At 42.8% G+C, this 12,232-nt stretch overlaps 1 protein-coding gene across 1 annotated transcript in view; it reads left to right on the forward strand.

Moving 5' to 3' along the window:
* Positions 1–12,232, forward strand: part of Pcsk1 (proprotein convertase subtilisin/kexin type 1) — a 44,432-nt gene that overhangs the window by 11,309 nt on the left and 20,891 nt on the right. The window contains exons 5-8 of the mRNA XM_045134474.1: positions 1,856–1,932; positions 6,322–6,410; positions 10,308–10,480; positions 11,857–12,069. Coding sequence (XP_044990409.1) covers positions 1,856–1,932; positions 6,322–6,410; positions 10,308–10,480; positions 11,857–12,069 — 552 coding nt within the window. The remainder of the gene's footprint in view (positions 1–1,855; positions 1,933–6,321; positions 6,411–10,307; positions 10,481–11,856; positions 12,070–12,232) is intronic.

A 12,232-nucleotide genomic window follows, 5' to 3' on the forward strand; every position in this document is an offset into this window, starting at 1 on the left:
TTAAGACATTCTTTGTCTGTAACTTAAGAATCTATCCCCACAGGCATATGGATCTTTCTTTTCCAGAGGTGGGCCAAACCATTTCCTTGCATTGCCTTCTTGTCATCGTCCCTTATAAATTTGTTTTGTACCAGAGAGCATTAGAAGAATTCAATGAAGACTGGAGAGATGGCTTAACAGTTAAGGCTGTTGCCTGTGAAGCCTAAGGATCCACGTTTTACTCTCCAGATCCCATGTAGGCCAGATGCACAAAGGTGAGGCAAGCGCAAGGTCGAACATGCCCACTAGGTGGCACAAGCGTCTGGAATTTGATTGCAGTGGCTGAGGCCCTGGCATGCCAACTTGTCTCTCTCTCCCTCTTAAAATAAATAAAAAAGTAAGAATCCACTGAGTACAAGAATTATACAAAACAATGTGTTAAGTTAGGAAGGGGAATCACTATAGCATTTAAGTTATTAACAGTCATTAATGGAGCAAGGATATGGTAAATTTCTTGTTATTCAAGCCTGAAGACTCAAGTCCAATCCCCAGATCCTATATAAAATGCTGGGCAAGGTAGTGCATCCTTGTAATCCCAGCATTGGGGAATGTAGAGAAAGGAATCCCTGGGCTTCACTGGCTAGCTAGTCTAACCAAATTGGTGAGTTCTAGATTCAGGGAGAGACCATATCTCAAAGATTGAAGGTGGAGAGTTATCAGTGAAGACAACCGGCATCTACCTCTGACTTCCACATGCACCTGCACCCACACGCACAACCACACACATACGCACATGCAAGCACACAGGTCACACACATACAAGTGCCAAAAGAAAGAAACCCTCATTCGGGCTGTGAGCCGCTCTGCATTGCGAGCAGGAAAGCAGTGAAATCAACCCTGGTGGTTGAGATCGTTTTCATAATCATCCTCTCATATCCCTTACGGGTCAGCATCCCTACATTTTGAAGCCTTGTAAATGCAGCTCCTTCCCTGCAAATTCAAGGTCAAGACCCCAATACAACAATTCCACATTGAGAACAGTTTGGTAGAAATGAGAAAGTAAATACTTGAAAACTCTTGTGCTTAATTGCTTGGGGAGCTTGTAAATGGGGCATGGACTTCATGTCTTTTTAACAGAGTGGCCTGTGTGTCATCTACCAGAGTGTTCTTCACCCTTTCTCTTGTTATTTTCACCCATCCAACATTCCCCAGACTCAAGGCCATAGAGCAAAAGTAAGGGGAAATAAAAAAAGATATGGAAAAATGTAGAATAGGGTAGGAATTTGTGATGAGTAAGGGACAGGAGGCAGCAGTGAGGAACGGTCGTGGTGGTGCAGCTCCTGTGTCAGAGGTGCTTCTGTAAAGTAAGCTGGTTGGAGAAGAGTGGAACATGAAATGTCATCTTGAATTTCAAGTAGTCTCTCAGCCGTGAAATCCCATGACCCCTTACTGCGCCTGAGAAGGTTGAGAGGAAACATCACGGAGCTCAGCCCCCACCCACAGCTGTCCTCTTATGCCTATGAACTGAGTGCCACCTCATCCATACCCAGTTCGATGGCGTCAGTTAAGCCATTCAGCTTCTCAGGGCTCATTTGCCTCGCCTGCAAAATGAGCCCACTGAACCTAATGTGTTCTGGCTCTCTCCATGTTTATCAACATCTGTGAACCGTGTGTTTGGTGCATCCATTGGTGGGGTGCTGGCTCCCTTTGGTTTGTCAAAGTACTGCCTGGTTGCAGTGTACCCACAGCAATTAGTAAAGCGGTAATTTGGCAAACCTAGCATTTGGGGTTTGGAGCTACCTGCCGGGATGGGGAGAGGCAGTGGTGGGAGACTGCTCTTGCAGATGCAACTGTGTTACTTTGGTTTTTTCTCTAGGATCCCGAGGCCAGCTATGATTTCAATGACAATGACCATGATCCGTTCCCCAGATATGATCCTACGAATGAAAACAAGTGAGTAAATGTTCTCATTTGAGGAATAAAGTACTTTACAATGCTTTTCTTATTTGAGAGAATTACACTGTAAATTTGGTCCATATTTCATATCTTAATGTTAATGTAGACCGTCTATATCTCTAATACTTTATTGCTTTTAAAACAGAAACAAACAAACCTGTTTTCATAATACTTTTGGTCCACAGAATCACATCCAAAGCAAGAAGCCAAAGGAAAAACCAAAAGCTAAAATTTTGTTTTAAATATATTTTTTGTTTATTTGTATTTATTTGAGAGTGACAGGCATAGAGAGAAAGAGGGAGAGAGAGAGAGAAAGAGGGAGAGAGAGAGAGAGAGAGAAAGAGAGAGAGAGAGAGAGAGAGAAAGAATGGGCATGCCAGGACTTCCAGCCACTGCAAACGAACTCAAGATGTGTGCGCCCCCTTGTGCATCTGGCTATCCTGGGTCCTGGGGAATTGAGCCTCGAACCGGGGTCCTTAGGCTTCACAGGCAAGCACTTAACCACTAAGCCATCTCTCCAGCCCAAAGCTAGAAATTTAAAAAAAAATTTTTTTTGGTTTATTTTAATTTATTTATTTGAAAGTGACAGAGAGAAAAAAAGGCAGATAGAGAGAGAATGGGCGCGCCAGGGCCTCCAGCCACTGCAAATGAACTCCAGACATGTGCACCCCCTTGAGCATCTAGCTAACATGGGTCCTGGGGAATGGAACCTCGAACTAGGGTCCTTAGTCATCACAGGCAAGCACTTAACCGCTAAGCCATCTCTCCAGCCCATAGAAATTTTTAATCCTGTCCATGAGATTAGGCACAGAGCAACTTCACTCTCTAGATAGGTGCTCATGCCCATGTGAGCATTTATCTATTCATATGGACATTTCTCAGGTTCCTTGACACCTAGAAGAATTCTCTCCCACCTAGAAGAGACTTGTACTGAAACAGACCAAGGGTGAGGCCACCGGTAGGGTATTTCTTTCTCAGTAGGCCCCAGCTCTCAAAGGATCCTCAATCTTTCCATTGTGACAAAAGAAGGGCAAATCCACAAAGACTTTGGAGAATATCCAAATATCCCTCTCTACTCCCAAAATGGAGGAAAGGAAGATATCACAGTACAACACTTGTAATAACTATATTTCCTCCAGTTTAGTGAGCTCCAAAGTCCCATATATTGTTTGTTATGTTGTGCCTAAAAACACTCTGAGATTCCAGAACATTGTCTACCACAAATCTTTGAGTTAATATGGTGTAAGTCCAACAGTGAAGAACAAACACTGCAGCCAGGTTTACATCAAATGTTGTCTCTCCCATTTATAGTCGAGTAAACAAAGTGCTTTGAAAAGGAATGTCTATATGATTAGATTATTATGAGGATTATATGAATATGTGTATGTGTGTAAGTATGGGGGCTTGGACATTGATATGTGAAAATGTTAAATTAATGTTCACTGTGGTGATAAGATATGATGACGTTGATCATGAAAGCTTCTCATTTAGCAACTGGCATAGACTATTTTGTTGTAAAATCATCATGACAAGACTAATATCATCTGATAGGAGCAGAAGCAGAAACAAGTCTATTTTCTCAGACAATTCAGAATCTGCTATTTGAAAGTGACACAATGAGCAAGTATTTCTCTGAGACCTCTTGACTATCAACCAAAAAGATAGCATCCCTATCATTCATCAGAAGATAAAATAAAAAATGGTCTTTCCCTTCTAGCATATAGTCAGACATAAATCCTTTAACTATGGAAAATGAATGGTGCATTTTGTTATCCTTTATAGCAATTACAGACCTATTAGCTCCCGATTCCAAGGGCAATGTCTCTCCAGATTGTCTCTATTAATGCTCTTCTTTATTACGCTGCAAATGGAACTAACATATGCGCCACACCTGAATGGTTCTCTGAGATCCAAAGAGGAATCACTAACTAATAAAATCATAAAAGTGCAAGTTACTCTTCCTATTAAGCTGGCATGAATCGGTATGCAGTATTTTAAAACCAATTAGAGGTTATTTTTTTAGTTAAATAACATGTGTGACAAGGATATTTAAACCAGGGAAAAGATAGTCTCTAAGCTATGTTGTAGACTAGATTTTTTAAAAATAAATTTGTTGAAATGCAATTATGACCATTGTTCTAAGGTGATAGAGGGTTCTTTTATCTTGGTGTTTGACTTACAAAAGAAAAAAATCATGGCTGAACACATACAAATTAATAAAAGCTTCCTTTGTCCACACTATGTGGAGGTGAGAACTAAGGCTAGGGGAAGGATGACATAACAGACAGGTAGGATCACATTGCTTCATCCCCCACTCCAGACGGAAGCATGATGTTAGAGTAATTGTTAACACGTGGAATCCATTGGCCTAGGCTGGAGAGTTGCACTGGGTCCTTTGGCTCCCCTAGATCCTGTTTCCTAATCTGTGCAAATGGAAAAACAGGCAGTGCTGACTCCTGGCAGCACATTTTTTTTAGAGGATAACAACAGAATTTCCCTTTCTACAAAGGCTATGAGAACTAATCCACCCATGAAGCATAAGGTACATTTTCTGTGTTCTAGTTTGTGCACATTTTTTTTTCAGAAAATCAGACAGCTTCTGTTTTAAGTGAGGGAATCCTAATTCAAATGTTAAATACAAGGAGAAATTAAAAACACTATCATGTCAGGCGTGTTCTAGCTTCAGATGGTGCAACACCCAGACGCTCGTGAGATGTGCCCTGGGAACATCACCCACTCTGGCCTTGCTAAGGCTTCTCTCTCTGCTTCTGTCTCAAGTCAGTCCTGCATGGCAACAGGGTCCACCTGACTCACTTGGAACTTAACTGTCAGCATTTACAAGAAAGGGTCAAGTTCTCTCCCAGAGCCAGTATCAGGGCTTGAAAGCTGTCTGACAAGGGGGACCTATTACTAAAAGAATCTCAAAGAGCCATGGAGGGCCCCCATCTCCTCAAAGGGGAAAACACTAGCCTATGACAAAACAAGCAGATGTCTACTGCATTAGGGAAGCCCGCCAACTAGAACAAAGAGTATTGCTCTGACTTGGAATTCCTATCCACTGTTAACGTGAGGAAGCAGAAGCATCTTTTAGTCAAAGATCATCAGGATATTCTCTTTTAGACCTTAAATAAAAAAAAAATAATGATGATGGAATTATTTTGGATGGCATAGCGAAGTTAAGAATTTCTAGGCCCAGATGAATTACAGTGGACTGCAAAAGTAGCTCCCTGGCACTGTTGCTTAGAGACGGGCCCTCTCTATTCTTGCTGGTCAGCGCATTTGCTCAGTGGCCTCTACTAATCACCCTCAGGTGTCACTCCATATGCAGGTGTGCCTCAGTGCAACACATTCAGGCAATGAGTTAATCTTAACGTGCTCTCAATTTATTGATCCACCTGCATCGGGCTGGAGGTAGAAAAAGACAATGTTGTCCCTTAGATTTCAGAATTAGTGCTTTTGTGCCAGAATTTGGTATGGTTCAGAGATGGATCTATCTCACCAAATACACTGACATCGTCAGTCACCCTCTCTGATGAATTGTAAAATCAATCTTGTTCAGGATTCTCAAAGTTGTAAGAATATCCAGACTCTAAAATTAGTCTGTAGTATACTGAAAAAAAAAAAGTCTCAGACTATTCTTGACATTGGAAAACATCCTCAGCATTTTGATATGATGCATGGGTAGATGCAAGGAGGGTTTAGGAAAGAACCCTAGTCGTTCATACTCCCCTGGGCTGATGGAAGGTAAGCTAATCAAAGGCCATCCCTAGAAAGTGAAGGGGCACTTCATCAGAAAAAGAAAAGAAAAGAAAAGAAAAAAGTCAGGTATGGTGGCGCATGCCTTTAATCCCAGCACTCAGGAGGTAGGAGGATCGCCCAGAGTTCAAGGCCACCCTGAGACTCCATAGTGAATTCCAGGTCAGCCTGGGCTAGAGTGAGACCCTACCTTGAAAAACCAAAAAAAAAAAAAAAAAAAAGAGAGAGAGAGAGAGAAAGCTGAAAGTGTGTCTGTGACATTGTCCCTCAGGGTTGGAGTTGTCACAGTACTGGCAATAACTATCACATATTAGGTTCCTAACATATATTCTAAGGGGTCTACACAAATACCTCATGTGATCCTCAAAACAACACTTTCAGGATAAGACACTGACCCAAGATCACTATCCTGGTCAGCAGTCAGCAGCAGGCGACGGAATCTGGAGTCTCCTTCTTTGCCACTAGGGCTTGTGTTCTTTGTAGTGACATGCATCTCATTTAATGCCAATAGCAAGAGGACAGCAACAAGGCTGATAAAAAAGTCTGTGTACTACATGCCATAAATTCATATACAAAACAAATGTTTATCCTTACTTATGTTTTGCAATGCTTCTTTTTTTTCATCCTCAGGCATGGGACTAGATGTGCAGGAGAAATTGTCATGCAAGCAAACAATCATAAGTGTGGGGTTGGAGTTGCATTCAATTCCAAAGTTGGAGGTAAAGCAGAGGGTTATTCCTATGATTTGGCACGTTAGTTGGAGGTTTGCATTGCCTGTTGTCGGGTGTGGGGTGTGGGGGGACTTTTTCCAGTCAGAGGAAGGAATCAATTCCACGCAAAACGTGCTACAGAACTCAAGTGTGATTTGCAAGCAAAATCACTGGATCTGGATTCCTGGAGAATGGAGAGCTGAATATAGCCTATACATCTTTGCAGGGAAAATAATGGAAGTCTTGAATGACGCTTGAATGAAACCTAATTTTCTCTATGCTCTGATATAGGAGGGATGGTGATTCTCTTGCTAAGAGAACAGAAGGAAGATGTAAATTTAGACAGACTTTCCCTGTTTCAAAAAGACTTCTTTTTTAGCCAGGTGTAGTGGCATACGCCTTTAATCCCAGCACTTGGGAAGCAGAGGTCAGAGGATCGCCATGAGTTCGAAGCCACCCTGAGACTCCATAGTGAATTCCAGGTCAGCCTGGGCTACAGTGAGACCCTACTTTGAAAAACTAAAAAAAAAAAAAAAAAAAAAAAAAGTACATTTCTGTTCTACATAGTAGCCAGTGCTACTTTTGATAAGAAAATGCAGAATCTTTGGCTTTGGTCAGTATTCTTAGCCTCAGTAGGGTAATTGAAGACATTTTAATAAAGGATCCACTTGCATGATTTAGAGGAAAACAACAAGGAGTGAATGAGTGTAAGCCAAGGTGACCACCTTGAGACCTAAGGGGTCAAGGGGAAGCATGAGTCACTGGAAAGTCGAGAGAGAGCGTCATGGCTATACAGAACCATTGAGCAAGATCTGTGGGCTTGCACGTGACCATAGAGCTACTTTCAGGCAAGGTGGGTCTGGGGGAACAAGACCCCATTCTCCTCTTATGGCCACCCTCCTGTAGGTATCTGCAGATAACCTGAACAATAAAGGAGAGACAGAGAGAGAAAGAGAGAGAGAGGGAGAGAGAGAGAGAGCAAGCCCTATGACATAGTACAAATTCCAGTGGAGCAGGGTGGAGAGTGGGTTTGTAGGGATGAAGGGAGAAAGCAAAAATTACATTGACAACCTCAGACTTCCAGTTATGTAATGAACTTCAAGATTAGTTTGGTTTGCAAGATCAAAACCACGCAAAAGACCATTTGTAGAGCACAGGTCGTGCTGTTATAGCAAAACCACACTAAATTCCACATCAGTCCACTTTGAATGTAGCGGTGTATTTCTTTCTAGAAGCTAGCTAAATATGCATCCTGGCATCTGTATGCTTGCATCCTTCACGGACTGTCACACACACTCTTAGGTTTCTTGGTTTGCTCCTGACTTTCATTTGTTTATTTATTTGACAGTTACAGACAGAGACAGAAAGAGGCAGATAGATAATGGGTGTGCCAGGGCCTCTGGCCACTGCAGATGAACTCCAGATGCATGCACCACCTTGTGCATATGGCTTATGTGGGTCCTGCGAAATCGAGCCTCAAACCAGGGTCCTTAGGCTTCACAGGCAAGCACTTAACTACTAAGCCATCTCTCCAGCCTTGCTCCTGACTTTCATTTATTTATTTATTTGACAGCGACAGACAGAGAGAGAAAGAAGTAGATAGATAGAGAATGGCCACGCCAGGGCCTCCAGCCACTGCAAATGGACTCCAGATGCATGTGCCACCTTGTCTGACTTACGTGGGTCCTGGGGAATCAAGCCTCGAACCAGGGTCCTTAGGCTTCACAGGCAAGTGCTTAACTGCTAAGCCATCTCTCCAGCCCTCACTCCTGACTTTTTTCTTTGCTGCCATCTTTAAAGTACTGTACTAACTTAAGGAAAATGAAGCAAGAAGTATAGATATGCAATTGATGCAAAGAAGAATTCATTTTTAAGTTCCAGTAAATTAAACAGCTATAGTGAGGGAATTACCCAATACTTCTTTTTTTTTTTTTGAAAAAGAATCTGAAGTGTGCTTATGGTAAGAAAAGGTAGCTTATGCCACATAGAACTTTGATGTAAGATGTCCAAACATGAACAATAATTTTCATGTATTAGACACCTACTATATGTCAATCATTTATCATGTATCCTGTGCTTGGAAGGATAGATTTAGGTGCCCAGTTTTTAGGGTTCAAATCCAGGTACCCTATTTTTAAGCCACGTTGTCTTAGATAAGTTGCCATGTCTCCTTGAGTTCAGTCTGTACACGTATAAAATGCTGACAATTATAGCACCCTGCCCATCTCAAATGGTTGATGTGAGGCTAGATGTGTTTGTCTGCGTAATGTCTGTGGACCAGCAACTGCATGTAAAATGTGCCCAGCCTGTGTGAGTTGCTGTCATCAGCTACATTTTACCATTTAAGAAACTGGGGCAAAGAAAGGGTAGGTATCTTTTTCTAGATCACACAGCTATTAAAAAAGCCAAATTGATAACGCTTCTTGGCCTTTTGGTCAAGATCAAGCAGAACTGATATATTTTGCTTCTGAAGGTTTTGGAAAATTTCTTAAAAAAAAATATTTATTAGCCAGGCATGGTGGTGCACACCTTTCATCCCAGCACTCGGGAGGCAGAGGTAGGAGGATCACCGTGAGTTCGAGGCCACCTGAGACTTCATAGTGAATTCCAGGTCAGCTTCAGCTACCTCAAAAAAAAAAAAAAATGTTATTTGAGAGAGAAAGGGGCAGACAGAGAGAGAATGGGCATGCCAAGGCCTCTAGCCACTGAAAATCTGAAAATGAACTCCAGACACATGCATCACCTTGTGTATCTGGCTTTATGTGGGTATTGGGAAATCAAAGCTGGGTCCCTTGGCTTTGCTAGCAAGCACCTTACCCGCTAAGCCATCTCTCCAGCTCGAAAATCTTTTTATCTGATTTTGTGAGACAGGGTCTCATGATGTTGCTGAGGCTGGCCATGAACTGCCTATGTAGCCAAAGACTGTTGTTTGTACCTCCTACTTGCTGGGATTACAGGCAGGTACCACCATGCCTGGCACAAGGATTCTTTCCAAAACAATGACTCTCACTGGTCATATTTTACATAATAATTTACATAATTACGTGTTCCTTTCCCTTTGTTTCATAGTAAATAATAGCATGAAAATCTAAGGTTGTACACACCACCAAATTACTTACTAGCTCGAAGCTAGGAATAAGCAGGTATCACCCTGCACTGTCCAAATTGTCGTTCCCTTTCTGGCTCTTCAATTCATGAAGCTGATGTTGGGCGACGGCCTGTTGGAAAGCACAGAGAACTACCACATCTGCTTTCTCCTGATGAAAAGTGATTCCCCCTCAGGAGAGAAATCCATGGCAATGATTTCATCCCTAACATTATTCAGAAGAAAGGGAAGTGTGTTCCTTGAAATGCTTCTTAGCAAGCACAGAAAAGAATGGCCTCTGGGTTATTTTTAATCAGTGCTTAGAAACAAGAGTTCTCTCCCTCTGCCGCTTTCCCATTGTGGACGGAGCTTTTCGAGCCGCCTGCTTTCCTGGCCAGGTCTCTGTGTAACACTTTGTTTTTCTGCTGAAAGCTCTTTGGCCATTTTGTTGGGGTAGTAGGGAGGGAAGACATTTTTAATTGGCAGCAACCAGGGCCACTTCCCCTTGTTTGAGATTACCCCTTCCTTCCGACCTCAATGGTGTTATTGGGAACACAGATTTGAATAGGCCAAAAAAAAATAACAAGTGCCTTACAGTACATCATGCTGTCTCTAAAGAGCAGTTAAGGAAGTTCCCAGGGCACTGACCTGTCCCTTCCTCCAGGGCTGTTAGGAGCTGGGTGACAGGCTTTGGAAACCTGTAGTAGTGACCTCGTTTTTTACTCTCCTGAGATTGTTTTGCAAACATGAATATTAGGGGTGTTATGGTTTTCCATGTGGGTGTGCTGACATCTCCTCTGTGTTACTTTTGTTCTACCCAGGCATAAGGATGCTGGATGGCATTGTCACTGATGCTATCGAGGCCAGTTCAATCGGATTCAACCCTGGACATGTGGATATTTATAGTGCAAGCTGGGGCCCTAACGATGACGGGAAAACTGTGGAAGGGCCTGGTAGACTAGCCCAGAAGGCTTTTGAATATGGTGTCAGACAGGTGAGATGCTTAACACAGACTCACAGGAGACAAAACTCACCATGATGCTTAGGATATGTGAAGGCAAGGACACTGCAGCAGATACCTACTTGTTGCTGGGACAAAACACCCAATCAAGTGAAGCTGATAGGAGAGAAAGGTCTATTTCATTCGATAGTTTCAAGGCCAAGTTTCTCTATGGCAGGGTGAGCATAGAGGAGTAGGAATCTTGTTCACATCTTCATGCATCAGAAATGGAGGAAGTAGCAATAATTAACAAAAACCCACTGGGGCTGGACTAATGAACCTCAAGGCCCATTCTCAGTGCCACATCTTCTCAATCTTTTAGGCTTCACCTGCTGGTGAGAAGGTGCAGGGGAGGGGTCTGCACAAAGCCTTCACAATTTAAATGAGCCTAATTAAAGGGCCAAGTCATTCTGTAAAGAGATTGAAGTACAGGCTTAAGGTTCCATGTTTGGGCCTGACATGACTTTCAATATATTAACTTTAAGAATACTTCAGTACATATGTTTTTTCCTTCAGTTTCCTTTTGCTTTCAGGTGTTTGTAGTAGGTAACTGTGATGGTGTCTCCCATCGCCTCATGTGTTGGTTGACTAAGCCTTGTACTTAACTTCTAGCTAGTGGAGCTCCAGGGAAGTGGAATCTTGCTGTATAGGAGGTGCCTCTCAGCGGGGCTGCCCTACAGCCCAGACTTCTGATTGCTGGGAGCGTGCATTCCCAGACGTAACAGCACACTGTCTTCTGCTCTCCATGTGTGCTTGGGCCTCATATGCTTCTCCCATGCTTACAGTGATCACATTCTCCTTACACTGATTCTAGAGCCTTGAGCTTTGCAGAATGAGATTCTAAAAAAAAAACCACAACTTTGGAGAGCACCAAATTGAAAAATTATAGAAAGAGTGTCCTTGACAAGTTTCATTCAAGTCAAGAGTCCTTTCCATGCAGCTGCAAAGCGGATCTGAATAATGCCTGATTTTGTCATTCTATCAGTCAGCCAGAAGATTCAAGCAAAAAGAGAGGAAGTTCAAAGATTCAAGTGGAGTGACATAAGCCAAGGGAGGAGTGAAAAAAATTATGAGCAAATGCTAAAAGCTATATGAAAAGAAAAAAAAAAAGGAAAAGTGCCCTAAGAGAGGGACCCAGATAGCCAAGATGGGCAGGGACAGAGTCCCCAAACTTGTCACACCTAGTCTCAGAAGATTTCTGATATTGTGATATTGACATCAGAGGTCTTAGGGTTAAAGACAGAACCCAAATAGTCACCTCTAAGAACCTCATGCATGTCTTTGCTGGGGGTTTTGTATGATTGTTTTTTTTTTTTCAGTGATCCCAACAGATGATCATAGATGTTATGAATTCTGACCTCTTCCTCTAGGGCAGGCAGGGAAAGGGCTCCATCTTCGTCTGGGCCTCTGGGAATGGGGGTCGCCAGGGAGACAACTGTGGCTGCGATGGCTACACAGACAGCATCTATACCATCTCCATCAGCAGCGCCTCACAGCAAGGCCTGTCACCCTGGTATGCTGAGAAATGCTCTTCCACGCTGGCCACCTCCTACAGCAGCGGGGATTACACCGACCAGAGGATCGTAAGTTGCTTTGTCCCTCCTCTGAGATGGGAGGGTGTGGCCTGCATTCCCAAACAAGTCTCCGAATTGATTTGCGTAAGCTTGATGCCTCGGTTGGGGAAATTCGTATTCACTCACTTGGAAGGCTGGTGCATATATATGGAAGTTTTCTCTCGGGGATAAT

This window comes from Jaculus jaculus, chromosome 14, assembly GCF_020740685.1.
Source record: "Jaculus jaculus isolate mJacJac1 chromosome 14, mJacJac1.mat.Y.cur, whole genome shotgun sequence".
In the NCBI taxonomy this organism is placed as follows: Eukaryota; Metazoa; Chordata; class Mammalia; order Rodentia; family Dipodidae; genus Jaculus; species Jaculus jaculus.